This window comes from Rhincodon typus, chromosome 24 (assembly GCF_021869965.1).
Source record: "Rhincodon typus isolate 14 chromosome 24, sRhiTyp1.1, whole genome shotgun sequence".
NCBI lineage: Eukaryota > Metazoa > Chordata > Chondrichthyes > Orectolobiformes > Rhincodontidae > Rhincodon > Rhincodon typus.
Window position 1 is genome coordinate 6826463 of NC_063355.1, and position 18336 is coordinate 6844798.

The 18336-nt window shown below is 40.7% G+C and overlaps 1 protein-coding gene across 3 annotated transcripts in view; it reads right to left on the reverse strand.

The window, feature by feature from the left end:
• LOC109920667 (protein HIRA) overlaps window positions 1-18336 on the reverse strand; it is an 83966-nt gene that overhangs the window by 15756 nt on the left and 49874 nt on the right. For all 3 annotated transcript variants that reach the window (XR_007264686.1, XM_048611601.1, XM_048611602.1), the window contains 5 exons: window positions 14973-15164; window positions 8236-8406; window positions 6349-6553; window positions 4226-4324; window positions 3551-3699 (listed from right to left, as the gene is read on the reverse strand). Coding sequence is in view for 2 of the 3 variants with exons in the window: in XM_048611601.1 (XP_048467558.1) it covers window positions 3551-3699; window positions 4226-4324; window positions 6349-6553; window positions 8236-8406; window positions 14973-15164 (816 nt within the window). In the remaining variant the exon portion in view is untranslated. The remainder of the gene's footprint in view (window positions 1-3550; window positions 3700-4225; window positions 4325-6348; window positions 6554-8235; window positions 8407-14972; window positions 15165-18336) is intronic.

Here is an 18336-nt window from a genome sequence, read left to right on the forward strand (position 1 = left end):
AGTTCTGAAACTGATCTACAGGCACTGTGGAGAATAGGAAATGCCCCTGAATTTGAATAGGAAAGGTCAGGTGCAGAGTAAATCATTTCCTCTTTTGTCCCATAAACATACCCCCTATGCCTGGATCAGTTTCAGAATTCAGCTTTCTTTACTGACACAGGGTTGCAAAAGTGGACCAGCTGCACCTCACTTTGATAAGCACAGGAAAAAAAAATTCAATTTTTCAGAGTACAGATTATAACTAATACGCCAAACAAAAAATAGAAGGTAAAATGGAGCTGATTAGCAATGAAAATGGGAATCATCCTGTACAAACAGAGGGCAAGACTGAGGGATTAATTAATTACTTTATATCTGTCTTCTTTGGAGAAGACAATGAAGTTAATTTCACAGTAGGAGGCAACAGATATTGAAAAGAATCAAAATGGATAGAAAGGGAGTGCTAAAAATATAGGCATCATTATAGCTTAACAAAGCATTATCTAATTAGGCTGCCTCTTATGTCACTGAAGGAAACTCATGTAAGATAACAGACGCAGGGCCAAAACTGATCACAATCTTTCAACCCTCCTTGGTTAAAGGAGTGGTGTCAGAGGATACGGCTTGGGGGGGGTTGGGGGGGTGGGGGGTGCGCGAACAGCGAAGGGATTGCAAATTTTACACACTGCTCAATAGAGATTGGAGAGGGACAAACCAGGCAATTGCAGGTCAGTCTAATATCAGCATTGGGGAAATTGTCCAAGGCAACATCAATTCTCCCTTTGAGAAGCAGCCATTCAAAGGGTCAGCCAGCATAGATTTGATAAAGGCAAACCGTATCTGATTAAGTGACTTCAAATCAAGGGGAGGTTAGGTCTCTGAATAGAGGAGCCACCTGCACCGAACAATGTTGGCATCAGTATGCCAATTTGTTTGTTACCAAAAAAACGCACTTAGGATTGGCGTTTTCACTAGCTCCAACAGTCTGTAAAATGTAGATTAATTGTAGTCACATCATATTCGATTAATGCCAGGACTTTCAATAGAAAGCCACAAAAATCAACAAAATTAATGGTCCTTGATATCATTACACGTGCGTTATCGAACACAGGGAAATATTCAAGAAACTCACCAAGTCTGACTGCATCTGCGGAGAGAGAAACAGAGTTAACTTCTTCAGAATGAAAAACTTGCTTCTCTCTCCACACATGCTGCCAGGGCAGTTGATTTTCTCTAGTATTCCCTGCATTTGTTTCACCTTTCTAGCATTCGCAGTATTGCGTTTTAATTAAAGTATTATCTATGGCTCAAAACTTATTGTACAGATATGCTCCAGAAGTGACATTCACAGTAGCATTCTATTTTCCCTCTTGTAAATTTAATTGAATTCACTTGCAGGATGTGGGAGCTGCTCGGCTGAGCCAGCATTTATTGCCTGTTCTTATTTGCCCTTGAGAAGGTGATGATGAGCAGTTTCTTGGACCACTGCAGTCCATGTGCTGTGGGTACAACCACAATGCCACTTAGTAGAGAATTCCAGGATTTTGACCCAGCGACAGTGAAGGAACAGCGATATATTTTGAAGTCAGGATGGTAAGTGACTTGGAGGGGAACTTTCAGGACGCGGTGTGTCAATGTATCTGCTGCCCTTGAGCTTCCAGATGAAAGTGGTCATGGGTTCAGAAGATGCTGCCTAAGAATCTCTGATGAATTTCTGCAGTGCATCTTGTAGATAGTAAACACTGCTGCTACTGAGTGTTGGTGGTGGATGGAGTGGATGTTTGTGGATGTGGTGCCAATCAAGCCGGTTGCTTTGTCCCAGATGGAGTCAAGTTTGAGTGGTGTTGGAGCTGTACTTGTCAAACTCCTGACACATCTTGTAGATGGTAGACAGGATGAGAGTCAGGTGGTGAGTTACTTCTTTAACCTGCTGTTGTAGCCACTGTATTTGTAGGGCAAGTCCAGTGTTTTTGCTTCATTTGATTTGCACAGGTGAGTGTACTATGCCTGTTTATATCTATCATTCAGGCCTGAGTTCTAGAAAATAACTGTTATATTTCTTTGGTCATAATGCAAAGCGTCACAGATGAAAGAACAGAAAGCAGTCAGTAGGAAGACCCAATCTTGAAGATAATACAACAATCGTATTTATGAACTATCATAGAAATGGTCAATTTGAAACATGCACTTAACCCGTAGATTTCAACACATTGTAATGGATCGCTGCAGGCTGACCAAAAATATTTACCATAAGATTTTCTGGAACATTCCACCTGTTCAATAATGTTCTCTTAAATTATTCTGGACCCCTAAGAAACTCCACACAGTAAATCAGGTTTTCTCTTTAAAATTCAACCTTGTGAGCTTCATGGCCAGTATGCATTTAGATAACATTTTGACCATTTATCACAGAATCATAAAACAGAGAACATGTCCATTCAGCCCCAGTGTGAAATTGTCTGGCAAAGGAGTCAAAGTAGAGACTCTAATTTTAAATGATTTTTGTTCTAAATCGAAACAGCTGCATTTTTCTTCCTTGAATGAACTCTTTCCACCTCGTGCAAGTGCCTTGAAGTAGTACAATAAATAATTTCTCGACTTGAGTTGCAGTTGATAAGCTGTGAAGGTTTAACTTGTCCACTCTTTAGCTCCTGATGTGACACTCAGCTCTATTCAAATGAAGTGTCTCAAATTGAAACCCATGCTTAATATAGCAGGGGTTAAGTGAGAAAGGAAACCATGTGTCTGACAACAAAATAACTGTTCGAATATCTGGCTTTTGGTGACAGGGTTTAAAGTTAATTCTCTTTCCCAGACCCCTAGTCACAGAACCTGTCAAGGAATGAGGAAAGAAAACCTGCACACCTCTCTGGGAACAATTACCTAAACACAGAGAGACTGGGAAGTTGCCTGGTAGAAAACCACTGTCACAAGTTAGGAAGTTATCAGTCTGCAACACATCATGCTAGAGTTGGGCTAGATCACTTTCTGGCTCCCAACATTTATGATCAAGAAAGAATTCACCACTTCTGCCCTCTCAACACATTGTTCTTAAATGCATTAAGAAGTTCCAGTATTAGTCACATGGAGTCAGCATTTTTTTTTTTCAAAATACCCTCACAAAATGAAATCTGAAATTTGTTATTATCCCCATTAATGTTCGTGCTAGTCACCCACAGTCTTAAAACTGTAAACCCCATACTATTACACCAACGTTACATTATAATGGCAGCTTCATGGAAGTAACCCAGACTGACAAGATGACACAGCAACTCGCATGCTTGGTTACATCATATAGATGTGCACAGGGAGCCTATTACACTGCAACTCTTAACAGCATTCATAAAGATCAGACATGCATCAGTAACAAATCTAAATACTTAACTATTTTAAGCAGAACCACTAAATCAACAACTACTCCCCCAGCCATCATCAAGAAGTTTAATAGTGAATGGACTAGATGAATAACAAAATCAGTATTAGAGTCAGTGACTTCCAGAATTCAACACCCACCAGTTCTATAAATCAACTCTCACAATTACGGTCAGGTTTTTGTGAACCTTATACTCACCAGCTTCCTGCAGCAGTGAGGATTCGACTGGTTAGTAGTGTATCCCACTGTTTCCCTTCTCTCATGCACTTTAACCGGCTTAATTTCCACCCTGTTACCGATGGAACTTCATTTTCCACCTCTATGTACATAGCTGGGTCAGTGCTTACCTGAAATCAAGCAGGGAAAAGGAGTTAGACTGCTTACTCCACACAATTTCTCTCAGATCATTTACTTAAATTTTTAATTATGATTTCAACTGAACATCTCATCCCAATTTAACTTATATAATTACAGAACCCATTTCACACGGAGGAATACAAGTATGATGTGATACTGTTCTCCTATTGCAAATTGTCTGAAGTCTTTATAACTTCCTTATCAATAAATACACAATCTACTGAGTAATGAAAGAGACATCATCCTTTCACCTCCAGGATACATGCTCGAATTCAGTCTTGACTGATTAGGGAAGAGAGAGTTGAGTCTAACTGCTGACAGAGGTTTTTCCCAAGTAAGGTGTGTTTGGACAACACAGTGTTAGCTCCATGATGATGGCACGCATAGCACTATCTGTAGTTCAGCCTTGATGTTGCAATTTCATTCGGAGACCTTGCTCTGAAATACTGTGCGGACCTGGCTCAGGGACATTCTGAAAGTTGATGATGAAATGCTGCTGCCAATACTATTTCTTACCTGTATATTAAAGGCTTTCTTTGGTGCCGGCGTTGGGAGTTTAAATACAACGAGGGGAGCTGAGACACGCGACACCTCCTTTTCTATTGACGGTATAGCCTGAAATGAAAGCATTGTTCGAATCATCTAAGTTAACATTCTCCACTTCCTGGTAAATAGTGGAACATAAATTAATTTTTGCCTTAATAGACTTAATTGAGAATGGCACTGTGGTGAGCACTACTGCTTCATAGTGCCAGGTGTCCAGGTTCAATTCCACCCTCAGGCGACTCTCTGTGTGGAGTTTGCACATTCTCCCCATGTCTGTGTGAGTTTCCTCTGGGTGGTCCGGTTTCCTCCCATTATCCAAAGATTTGAAGGTCAGACGTATTGACCATGCTAAGTTGCCCATAGTGTCCAGGGATGTGAAGGCTAGGTGGATTAGCCATCGGAAATGCAGGATTAGGTTAGGGGGTTGGGCCTAGGTGGGATGCTCTTTGGAGGATCAGTTTGGACTCAACGGGCCGAATGGCTTGCTTCCACACTGTAAGGATGCTATGACTTGTAGAATGGATCAGTTTGCGTTTCCTAGGTATTCTCAGGTCAGGTCTGTCCAGTGCAGAGTAAACCTCTCTGTAAATTGTCCAAACATATCAATATAAGCTGCAAAAAGGTACACCCACAGCACACAATTGGTTTCTGTGTGCCAAAATATGTCAGACTGTGGTATCGATGTAGACCCAATGAGAACTGGACTGAATTAAAACAAAGAACTGTGGTTAGAGGAGATCCAGAACAAACACAAACAGAAATTGCTGGAGAAACTCAGCAGATGTGGTAGCATCTGTAGTGATGTTCTGAGAAAGGATCACAGGACTCAAAACATTAATTCTGTTTTTCTTCAACTGATGCTGCCAGACCTGCTGAGTTTCTTCAAGCAAGCTCTGCTCAAGAATTGGACTGACACAATTAACACACTTACATTTGGAGCACAGGAAGCATTTGCCTGGAGGCACTGCGCACTTGAGTCAAACTCAGAGTGAAAAATGTACATTCAATCCCTCTGAACATCCTACCACACAAATCAGGAAAACAAATCCTAACCATGACAAATAGTATCACCATCTTAGCGATACCTCAGGAGAGTTAAAGACTTAGGGAGCAAATCCTGGCAAAAAAAGAATCTGTAGTGGTGCCCAAATGCAAACTGATGTATAAACTCAGCTCCCTAGTGTATTTGGTTCCTTTGGATCCAATCAAGGAAGTTGAAAGGGGAGACCTGGACATCTAGGTAGCCCAGAGTGTCACAAATTCTGCCTAGGCAAAATACAACATAGGAGGAAGCTGTTATGAGTGTTAAGACAACTTGCTTAGCATAAAAGACAGATGATATAGCCTATGTCCTGCTGGTGGGAAGGTCCAAAGATTGCATTGGGACATTGTTCCTTAATACCAACAGGCCTGTGCTGAAGTAGCCATTCTGCAAATATAAACAGAGATAGTTACTGTAGGTAAGATATTTGGTCTTGGGGCTGCACAAGATCAATCTCTAACCCCTCCCTCTGACCAACACAGATGCCATTCAGGAGAGATTATAACCAGGGAAGGGAGGGCTCTTGTGATACAATAATAGTATCCCTAACTCTAAGCCAGGAAGCCCAGGTTCAAGCGAACACACTACCAGGGGAGGCGGTCAAAACAGATACAATAGCAATGTTTAAGAGGCCTTTAGATAGACACACGAACAGGCAGGGAATAGAGGGATACAGACCATGTACAGGGAGATGGGATTAGTTTAGAATGGCATCATAGTTGGCATGGAAATGCAAGTCCAAAGGGCCTGTTCCGGTGCTGTACTGTTCTATGTTCTATATCTCACCTGCTGCAGTGGTGTGCAGTAACATCTCTGAACAAGTTGAATACAAAATATCTATAACAACGCAGATTTTTCCATTTCCTCATCAAGAAATAATGAGGACAAATTTAGCATCTCCACTGGCACCTTGGCTAAGATCAGTTAGCTCAACAAAGATCCTGGACTAAACTTGGGTTAAGGATTAGACAGACAGCCAGAGAGGAGGGAGCATTTTCCCACAGAGTGAAGAATTACTGAGCTTTTTTGCAAGAGATGATCAGACCCATACCTGAGTTGCTGTGGTTACTGGCGTGTGCTTTGTTTCTTTCCTTGGTCGACCTTTCTTTTTCTTTTCCACAACCTCTCCCTCAGTGTCGTTCTTACGTTTTGACAGTGATGAGATTTTGGAAGCTGGAATCTTCTCTTCACTGTCACTGCTGCTCTCCTGAACCTCTCTAAGCTTCAAGTCTTTACAGAGTACCTGTTCTTTACTCCTACAAACAGGAAATCACACTAGCTTTATCTTATTATTATTTCACAAATTGTAAAAGCAGTACTCATATCCACTCCACAGCAGGGTTCACTGTGAAGCAACATCAGTTTCACAGAGAACTCCATCATCTGTCAATCCTCTTCAAATCTGCTACAACTCAAGCTGAAATTGTCCGCGTTATATTAATCTGGTGCTGGATAGATGCAATGAAGGAAAATGTAATTTGGAATGAAGCCACAGAGCTCAGTGTCACAAACTTTCACAGAGTGTCCCAGGCATCAGAAACCACCCCAATGGTAGAATAAACCTCCTCGGCAATTTCCACATCCTGCGCACATTTTGGACTTCCAGAGGTTCGTGACATATATCTTTAACCCAAATCCAATATCTAATAATCTGGATCAGGGTTCAAAATACAAGAGTGTGGTGGACAAATCCATGCTCAAAAACCCACAACGCGCCCAGGAGCATCCATTTATCGGGTGACCAGAGAAAGGGTATCCCCATTGAATGCATGGAAGTGAATAATGAGAAGCCCCTCATCCAATCACAGACTGTTTCTCTCTCGTGCTTGCTGATGATAGGTCACTACACCAGAGAGTCTAACAGCAACAAATACAGCAGTGAAGCTTTGATTAGAGGAGTAGTGGGCAGTTAGGAAGCCAAATGCTGACAAGAGACACCTGTCAGAGGCTGGAGACCATGAGTTAGCCTCTTTTGCCAAAACTACAATGGTGATGGTGGGTGATGGTGGCCAAAGGTTGCTTTTCTGCAACAGGTCCAGGACTGGAGAGAGAAAAGATGGTGGTAGCAAGGGTTGAGGAGAAATGATTGACTGGGGAAAAGGGAGACGGTGAAGAAAACATCAGTTTCAAACTGTCAACAAAAGGTACACTCAACTAACTAGGAGCTGAAAAACGTATTATCATTGAAGTAATTAATTATCTGCAAATGAATGTGGAATCTCTAGCTTTTGGCTGCTTATATCAGGAGCTACTGCATGGGGAAAATCTACAGTGGATGCTGTTGTAATGAACACTGTTAAATTTAAGTCAGAGATGATGACAGTGCAGTACCTGGTTAAAGCATTCTAGCTTTGTGAAGATATAACATTATCGGAAGGCGTTGTTTTTTGTGTTGAATTGTGTATAGATTATTTTGAAACAAAAAGCTTGCTGCTGATTTATGCCTGTTGTCTTATGCTAATTTAAATACCATAGTGCCTAGAAAAATCAACACTTTCCTTGTGTGTTGTGGCTTTAAGTTAAATGGATGATTAATAATTACTGAGGATATTAATCCATTCTTCTAGTTCTGCTTCTATGAATCCAAATACTTCATATACTAATACAAATCACGAAGGCAATAGTGCTACATATCTGCGGTACCTAATAAAACAGTTAGCAGGAATAAAAACATAGTCCCAAAACCGAAAAGTAGCATCGATAAAATCTCAAGAAGCATACCCCCAAAGAGAAACAAAATTATTTTGCACCCTGATCCAGATAATGGAAGCTATGGGCCATTGCGTACAGATATATTTGTCCATGTAATGAAGTTGTGATAAGTCACAACAACACAGCCCTATTGTACCAATTTTTCAGAAATGAATACATCCTCATTCCTCCCTTCGCTAACTGAACTGGGCCCATGCAGTACACATTCATTTTGCCTTGGCCATACCTTTCCAAGTCACTCTGTCTGGCAGCAGAAGAGATGGGAGCTGTTCCCGGAGTTGCTTTGGATCTTTCAGTGAACCTTGAGTCCAGAGCTTTCATTGGTTCAATCCGTGAAGGTGAGGTCAGTAGTTGCGTGCTTGTAGGTATGGCAGTGGACGTACTCGTAATTGAAGGCCTGAGAAACAAAGACAAGACTGTACTGTACAGATGCCGCTCCCACCTCTATTACAACCCAATAATGTCCAGATCCCATTAACCATTTACAGGATTATTTGCCATGTACAGACGCCATTCCATCCTACAATATAACAGTAAACATGGATTATATTGGAGTATAATAAATACCACTAGCATCAAGTGCTTGAAGTGAAAGGAGTTACTAAAGCGCATTTACAATGTGGCAATTTTTTTTTTAAAAATAATGCAAGTTTCGCATGACCACTTTATTCTATTTCACATTTGATCACTATTTAAGGTTTACTGTTGTTTTAACTTTCATTCCAGATCCCTTATCCTAAAGGGGTTTAAATTATGTTGAGACAACTACATATTTCTTCACCCAAATGAGTACCCATCAAATCCAAATGCAGATAGCTAGTGTTCGTAAGTTGTTTGATTATAAATCCCAGTTGGTGTCACTACAAATTAATCAGGACTTGACCGTCTTGCTCCTGGCCCAGGAATACCAAGGGCAACTCATAAAACACTGGTAGAGATTAGCAAGGGTATTTGGCACATCTGCAAATTCCGAGGTCCAGGACTATGTGCTGAGGGATGCACTAAAGCTCAGGGCAGCTGCCAACAAGACGCAGTGGGGAAAGACCACTGTCTGAGGTCTTCCTGCTAAATTGGGGGTCTATTCAGTTATCGGACACTCCTAGTGCCTCAATTGCATGTAAACACAGCATTCTACATGTAAGAGAGGTCTTTGGTTTGCTTGGTTTGAGTCAAACTCTAATGTTTGTTTGTTTCCTTGATATGCTACTGAACAAAACTGAACTGCATTTGTGACTATGAGTATTTATGAAGATATTTTTGGTTAATAAAGTATACTTTGAAATTAAAAAATTGGCTCATCCTCACTCACCAATCTATAAAGACACTACAGACAAACTTCTGTACAAATTTGGGCTTGTCTCCATGACCAGCAACTTCTTTAATGTCACCTTAGGATAGGTTACTATAGTAAAGGCACTATGTATATAGACGCAGCAAGTTAAAGTTATATTAAATCCTACTTGTACAAAGAACTTCTGACATTCAGCTTAAATGTATTCTCCTGCACTTGAAACTTTTGTTACTACTTAATTTGAAATAGTATTTTAAATTTATCACTTATCTCATATCCCACTATGACTGACCTACAATGATGAAACATGGTGTTCTAGTGGCTCCTCAGACACTAGAAAACAGATACTATTGCTTCCATTCTCCAGCTGCAACATTGCAAGATCCTATGGCCTTCCAATACACAATGAGGCAGAGAACATGCTTAGCATCCATGGTAGCACTCTAAAACAAATCAGAAGCTTGACAGACTTGGGCACATAATCCAAGCTATCACTCCAGAGCAGTACACAGGAAGTGTTGCAATGTGAGAAGGGTCATGCGAGATGCTACACCTTCTTCCCTCTCAGGTGGAAGTCCACACCATTATGCCAACAAATACAAAAGCATAGCAGTTCTTTAAAATCCCTTAATGATCACTTGCTTTTAGCAATGATAACCTATTTCAATGCTGCAAGTGGGATATTTCAGCGTCCAGTCTGTTGCAATATTTCTGACATAATAAAAACAGCAATTCCATGTCAAAAGTACATAATTGGAGGTAAAACATATTGGAACAGGCAAAGTTTGTGAAGGGTTCTTTGGAGATGTATGTAATTTTTTTTAAAAAATATTTTCAAATAATTTGGACAACACAGTGGCTCAGTGGTTATCGCTGCTGCCTTACAGTGCCAGGGACCCAGGTTCAATTCCACCGCTGGGCAACTGTCGGTGTGCACTTTGCACGGTCTCCCCATGTCTGCATGGGCTTCCTCTGGGTGCTCCCACTGTCCAAAGATGTGCAGGTTAGGTGGATTGGCCAAGCTAACTTGCCCAATAGTGACCAGGGATGTGCAGACTACGTCACTTTGCCATGGGAAATGCAGGGCTACAGGGATAGGGGTAGAGGGTTGGGCCTGGGTGGAATGCTTTTTGGAGGGTCGGTGTGGAAGGGATTCTATGATTTTAGCTATCGCCTTTGGATCTCAACGTCCTCGATGTGGAGATATTAAAAGGGTTTATAGCCAAGATTATGATGACCCATTTTCAGAGGGAATTTGTGCTCTAATTTAATGTCAATTACAATTAACTATTACAATCGGACGTTTTCCTTCAGACATCACAAAATATCTTGCTTTTTGTATTGCCAGTTAAGCCATGGCTGACATGTATTAAACAAAAGCATGATCCAACTATGCAATTTAAATAACTACATGGAAATAATATGAAAGCAACAAAATAACCTGCGTAAGTTTCGAAAAATGTAAAGCTGAGCTTAAACATATTTGGAAAAGTAACAATGGATTAGACTGCCACCTAGTGTAACTCAGATTAAGTCAATTAAAAGTGTTCAAAATGTGTATTTGGTACCAAGTTGAGGGCTTTGTTTTCAGTTACAAAAGCATTCAGGAATTATTGGGTTGAATCTTGCATGTCAAGCAAGTGCAGCACAATGTAACTTGTGCAGCCGATTATAATATGAAAATACTGATAAACAGTATAAGCACAGAACGGACATAGTTATAGTTTAATATACAAAAGAACGTCACAAAGTAGAGCGAGACTCAGTCATCAAAAAGCTCCTTGGATCAATACGCATTCTATTCAGCACGATAAAACAGTAATGTTAGACATCAGGGATGTGGTGGGTAGTGATAATGTTATTGAACGTATAATCCTGAACACTGGGCTCACCACCACGTTCTCAAGGACAGTCAGGGATGGGCAATAAATGCTGGTCCAGCCAATGATGCCCACATCCTGTGAATTAATAATCTTTTCTTAAAGAAAAGTTCAAATCCCACCATGATAGCTGGTGAAATTTGAACTCAATAAAAATCTGGGATTAAAAAAGCAGGTGGAATGGTGATCTCGTAGTCATTTGTCATAAAAAAATCTGGTCCACTACCCTCCGTTAAGGAAGGAAATCTACCATCTTTACGTGGCCTACATGTGACTCCCAACCAACAGCAATGTGGTTGGCTCTGAATTGCCCTCTGGGAAATTTGGGATGCGCAATTAATACTGGCATCACATCTATGAATTTTAAGAAGTGTGGCCTACAATAATGGCTGACTGCTTACCTCGTTCATTCACTGTTTCCCTTCCTACCAATTGCACTCTCTTATCTTTCGAAGATGCCAAATATATTAAGAAAATTAATGACATGAAACACAGGAACTCAACGGTGCTGCCACTGGTTAAAAACAATGCATCTTATTCCTCAACTAAGAAAATAAAATACTAAAGTGGTAGCAAAGTATTACAGTTACTGGAAGTCTGAAATAAAAACACCGTGCTGGAGAAACTCAGCAGATCTGGTAGTATCCACAAAGAGAAAAAAAATCAGAATTACTTTCTAAGGTCCAGTTAGCTACTCACTGACAGTCAGCTTGGGCCCCCTGCCAAGGCTCCTAACATCATTACAGCTTCGGTTCTAACAAGGACGAAAGAGCTGAATTCCGAGGCAAGGTGAGAATAATTGACTTTGATATCAAGGCCGCATTTGACCAAGTGACATCAAGAAGTCACAGACATAGACAAAGAATCCCTACAGTGTGGAAACAGGCCATTTGGTCCAACAAGTCCACACCGCCCCTCCGAAGAGCACCTCACCCAGACCCATTCCCCTACCTTTTCCCTGTAACTCAGCCATTCCCATGTCTAATCCACCTAACTTACACAACCCTAGACACTATGGACCATTTAGCATGGCCAATCCACCTAACCTGCACACCTTTAGACTGTGGGAGGAAACCGGAGCAAACCCACGCAGACACAGGGAGAATATGCAAACTCCACACAGACAGTTGCCTGAGGGAGGAATCAAACCTGGGTCCCCTGCACTGTGAGGCAGCAGTGCTAACCACTGAGCCACTGCGCCACAAAACCCAAGTCAATGGGAATCAGGGAGAAAATTCTTTGCTGGTTGGAGTCATAGCTGACAGAAAGGAAGATGATATTGATTGCTGGATGCCAATTATCTCAGCTCAGGACATCTCTACTGGAGTTCGTCAGGGTAGATATTAAGGAGTTACCCTTAACTAGACACTGAAATGCATTAGCCATGTAAATACTGTGAGTTTCTCCAACACTTTCTGTTATTACTAAACCTCTAAAATAATGTTTCACCAAAGATCTGGGTCAGGGAAGGGATCAAAGGATATGGAGGAGAAGTAGGAAAAGGCTATTGAGTTGGATGATGATCATAATGAATGGCAGAGCAGGCTGCAAAAAGGCCAAATAGCCAACATTGTTCCTACTTTATGTGCTTCTATGAGCCCTGCCTTTATAGTAGCAACAAAGGAACTAAACTCGGTAAGCTGCTCTATTTCAAGACTTCAAATTACAGCTGTCTTAACTTCTGTTGGTTAATGTTTGTACTCGTGTTATTACTGGCAATCACCAAGTCCCACTGCAAACAACGAACACACCAGTCATAAATGCTACAGAGTAGCGACCTTTCTGTACTGATCCTCTAACAGAGAGGTGCCTCCCTACTGAACCAACGTGGCATGTCTAGTTCCCACCTGGAGATCAATAGAAACCAATACTGTTTGCACCAAAATAGAGGTTGGTCTTGTACTGTGTTCAACTCACATTGTGACTAGAACCCTTAAAATTATTAGACAAGTTTTCCATTCCTTCAATCTGGACTGTTTTCAAACTCAGGTCCCAAACAATGGCAACAGATATACTTTTACCTCCCTTTGAGTGGAACGTTTCTGCTGCAAGGTCTCGACCTGAAACGTTAACTGTTTCTCTCTCCATAGATGCTGCCAACCTGCCTGAACATTTCCAGTATTTGCTATTGCTATTTCAGCATTCAGAGTATTTTGCTTTGCTTAATCATCTCTCCTCTGATCAGTTGCACTTTATTGCTGTAGTGTTGATTGTTTGCCATTAGATGGCAATGCTGCTCTATTATAGCCATCACAGCCTATTGGCACCTGTTTGGATCACGCTCTGTCCTTTCAAGTGGGGGAGGGGAACAAAAAATAATTTCACAGACAGCACAGAGATACTGCATTGAATCTCATGGTCTGCAATGACCACAAAAATCAGTCGGATCAATTGAAAAGCATTCTACTAAGTGTCAGAATATTTAGTGCAGCTAACAGACATGGACAACTTCTTAATTTATTCATTCTCAATACCCCATTTTGGCTCAATCTTTTATTATTCCAGTAATGCATAAATGGAAACTACCCAGAGCCAAAATCTGCAACGAATTCAAGACCAGGCAAAAAACTTAACTGTGCACTGCAGTTGTTAAAAGTCCAGCACATATCAAGAAGAATATTTTGTTAGTTAACATTGAGAAAAAGTACTGAAGTAAAGTTTTACCAAAAAAGATCTGGACCAGAATGAGGTTAAAGCTTCAGGAAGAAGATACCATAATTTGTTTGGTATTTTGTTTGGAACAGTGCAGTTTTTGAGCTGCAGATTTTAAGCAGCAACATAGTGAAACAAAAACAGAAAACACTGGAGAAACTCAGCAGGTCTGGCAGCATCTGTGGGAGGAAAACCATCTAATGCTTTGTGCCTGGTGTCTCTTCATCAGAAGTGAAGCAAACTTGGTAAACCCCTCTATTTCAGGGCTTGAAAATCACAGCTGCTTTTATTTCCGTTTATTGTTTCTTTTGTTTTTAGTATTATTATTAAACAATTACCAATGACAGTACTAAACATTCCCAGCTCTTAAATGCTAAAAAGAGTAAAGATCTTTTTAAACTGTTCCTATACCAGAAAAGGTGCCTCCCTTACTGCTCCAATGTGATGTGTTCAGTTCCCACTGGAGGTCCAATAAAGGTCAACATCATAATATTGGCAACAAATTCAAGGCTGGTCTTGCGCTGTGATTCATTTATGACGTGAACTTTTAAAGTCAATGGGCAAGTTTTCCATTCCATCAATATGGACTGATTTCAAACCAAGGTCCCAAATAAAGGCACCAGATAAACCTTCACTTCCCTTTAAGTGGAATGTTTCTGCTGAAAGGTCTCGATCCAAAACGATAACTGTTTCTTTCTCCACAGATGCTGCCAAACCTGCCTGAACATTGCCAGAATTTGCTATTTCTATTTCAGTATTCACAGTATTTTGCTTTGCTTAATTATCTCATCTCTGATCAGTTATTGTTTGCTGGTTGTTTGCCATTAGATGGCAATGTTGTTCTAATATAACCACCACAGCCTAATGGCACCTGTTGTAGATCACATTCTGCCCTTCCGAGTGGGGGAGGGGGGGAAGAGGAAGAGTCCTGTTTTGGTTCTTGATACTTGTTACAGTACATTCTATGTACAAACTTGCTACACACGGAACTTCATTTGTTTTTTCTTGAGCTGTAATCAGTTCGGACTAACATGACGTCCTCCATCTCTAAAGCTCCAGTTCACTAGCTCTACTCAGTGCATAAACAAAGCTTGTATACCACTGATACAATCCAGTTGTAGTCAGTATTGTGCGCCTTACCCGTCTTTGTTGGGGGTCTCCTCAGCTGATTTTGCAGCGGCTGGTACAGGGTCCTGAGTTAGCTTGCTGGAGACAGACTTGGCAGCATTAGAATCTGAGGAAGGCTGTGGCTGGTTGATGTGTGAAGACAGCACTGAGCCTGGAAGTGACCCCGTGATGGGTACACTGTTAAAAAAAGCAGTCGAAAAATCCCTAAAACAGAATAAAACAAAAGGCAACTCATGAGAGAAGTGTTATCATGGCATTGATATTTAATTAAACAATGATTCTTGGGTAGTTAAAGACTGTACTAAAATAATTACATTAACAGCAATCACATTGTGGAGTTCAATCATTGAGAAGATTATTTCTATCATAACCTAGAGCCTACAACTCAGTCATAGTTTATTTGCAGATGCCAAGTACTGGAACCTTCAATTCATAGAATAATTGAATCCCTATAGTTTGGAGGCAGGCCACTCTGCCCATCAAGTCCTCAATGACCCTCCAAACAGCATCCCACCAGGCCCACACCCCTACCCTATTCCCTGTAACCCTGCATTTCCCATGGCTAACCCACCTAGCCTGCACATCCCTGAACACTATGCACAATTTAGCACGGCCAATCCACCTAACCTGCGCATCCTTAGACTGTGGGAAGAAACCGGAGCACCCAGCAGAAACCCATGCAGACATGGGGAGAACGTGCAAACTCCACACAGACAGTTGCCCAAGGATGGGATCAAATCCAGGTCTCTGGTGCTGTGAGGCAGCAGTGCTAATCACTGAGCCACCATACCATCCCTTGCTTTGTCTTGAATCAGCCATTCTAGAGTTCTGGTGTACGCTCCATAGCACTAGACATATAGCACATGACCACAAGACTTTTGAGGACACTTGGTGACCTTACAAATCCCTCAACCAGTAGTAGCATTGGCCTGAAAGTTTTAGAATTGCACTGCGCAAGAGTGGCAAAGAGGAACCAAGAGTCGCTGAGAGTCTGCTAGGGGGCAGACATAAAAATTTCACAAACTGTCAAAGTAAGTGCTGCAGATAGGATTGTAGAGTCCCTGCTAACAATTATTATGTGACTAAACATAAGAAATACAATAGCAACACTAGTGTATTCAATCAAAAGACACGTGTTTTTCTTTCTGGAGAGAGACTGATTTGAAGAATATGATGAAGCAGAAATCCATCAAAAGACTACTACTGTTTATGTTTAATATAACGGCTTTTCCCTAGAAGCTTTTAAAAACATTCTTCTTTCATCTCAGCTGAGAATGTTTGCACCTAATACCTTCAGCCTCATTACAATTCCACCCTAAACCCCTCTGACACAATCTGCTGCCTCAAACTCCTCTCAGTACTAACTCCAGTCAGACAATCATTCACACAAAACTGCACAGCATAATTTATTTTTAATAGAAATGACTAGAGGAAATTAAACAGTAGTGAAAATGCCATCATATAATCTGTAATTAGCTCATCACTTGTATATTTTCACTTGCCTAATACATCAGCATATTGAAACATCTTAAAGCATCATACAATGAGTCAGTTTAAAAGTATGGAACCATTTCAGCCATTGACTAGCAGCACTTCACAAACAGCAATTCGATGGAATGAGTATTGAATTATCTTCCAGTCGTGTTTGACAGGAATGTTGGACAGATTTTCAGGACTCTCTGTTCATATTCAAGTATTATCATGGGATCTTCAACAACCATAGGAGGTGGCATAAGGTCACAATTTAATATTTCAGCCAGAGGGGAAAGTTATTTTGTCAATGCATCATTTCTTCACATTTTTTCACTGCACCGTATGTTTATGTCTTGGTACTGACTTGAACCCACAGCTTCCTGACCCAGAGTTGAATGTTCACCAACTAACTCAAGGAGAAAAATACTTTTGCAAAAAAATAGTTGGCTTCAAATCTCACTTGACTGCATAAAATTCACAACATGTACTTTTGAAGCCAGGAGGAATGTTAGGGCACTATTACAAAGGAGTTCCAATGGAGAACAGCATCCAATTAGTAACCTAGCTTACAATGTAGTCACAGACATTACAGTAGTTGAAGATAAGTATAGCTCCTATTTAAACTCCTGCTATTGTTCCAGACACCCTGCCACCCCTCTAAGTTACCGTTTTGTTCTTGCATCAACAAACCCATGATGTATTATGTCCCAATGACTGGAGTAAACATCTCCCACTATATCAGTCAGCAATACTTCCTCCACATTGAACTCTTGCAAACGTCATGTGGAAAATATAACTGAAAATCAAGCTAAATATCGAAAGTTCAGAGAGAAAATGAAATAGGAAATAAGGGAAGCAAAAGGGATAGCATAACAGAAGACTGGCAGCTAATAGAAAAGGGAATCTAAAAGTTTTTTTGATTCGTATAATTAGAAGGAGAAGTGAACCAATTAGGGAACAAAACACCATTAATGCAGGGAGGCAGTGGAAGATTAACTGTATATTTTGCATCTCTCTTCATCAAGGAAGGAAGATGCTGCAGCATTCAAAGATACTGATGGAAGTGAAAATGGAAATTGAGGAGGCACTAGCCATAATTTTCTCGTCTTCATAAAACTATGGGCCAAATACAGGCCAGGTGGGGCTACTTTAGTTTGGAAACATCAGCGTGGACTAGTTGGACCGAAGGATCTGTTTCCATGCTATATGACTCAGGGGTAGTAATGAGGACTGGAATTTTCCAAATGTTCCACTCTCGTACAAAAAAAAGGCATAACAATTAGCCTAATAAGTTAATTTAACCTCATTGATGGGGAAACTTCGAGGGAAAATAACTCAGAAGAAAATAATAGATCACTTTGACAAATGCAGGTTAGTTAAGAAAAGCCACCACTGACTTGTTAAGGACAGATTATATTTAACTAACTCGTTTGAGGTTCTCATTAAGGTAATGGAGAGGGTTGATGTGGTGTACATGGATTTCCAACGAACATTTGATGAAGTTGCACAGAAAGTTAAAGCCCTTTGAATAAAGAGACAAGATTAACATAGACACAAAATTGACAGAGTAACAGGAAACAGAACAATAATAGAAGTTACTGGAAAAGCTCAGCAGGTCTGGCAGCACCTGTGAAGAAAAAAATCAGAGTTAACATTTTGGGTCCAGTGACCCTTCCTCAGAACTGTTCTGAAGTTCTGAGGAAGGGTCACCGGACCCGAACGTTAAGTTTGATTTTCTCTTCACAGATGCTGCCAGACCTGCTGAGCTTTTCCAGCAACTTCTGTTTTTGTTCCTGATTTACAGCATCCACAGCTCTTTCGGTTTTTTTTAAATCAGGAAACAGAATACTGATTAATAGTTGTTTTGTGGATTTGAAGAAAGTTTATAGTGCAGTTCCCAAGG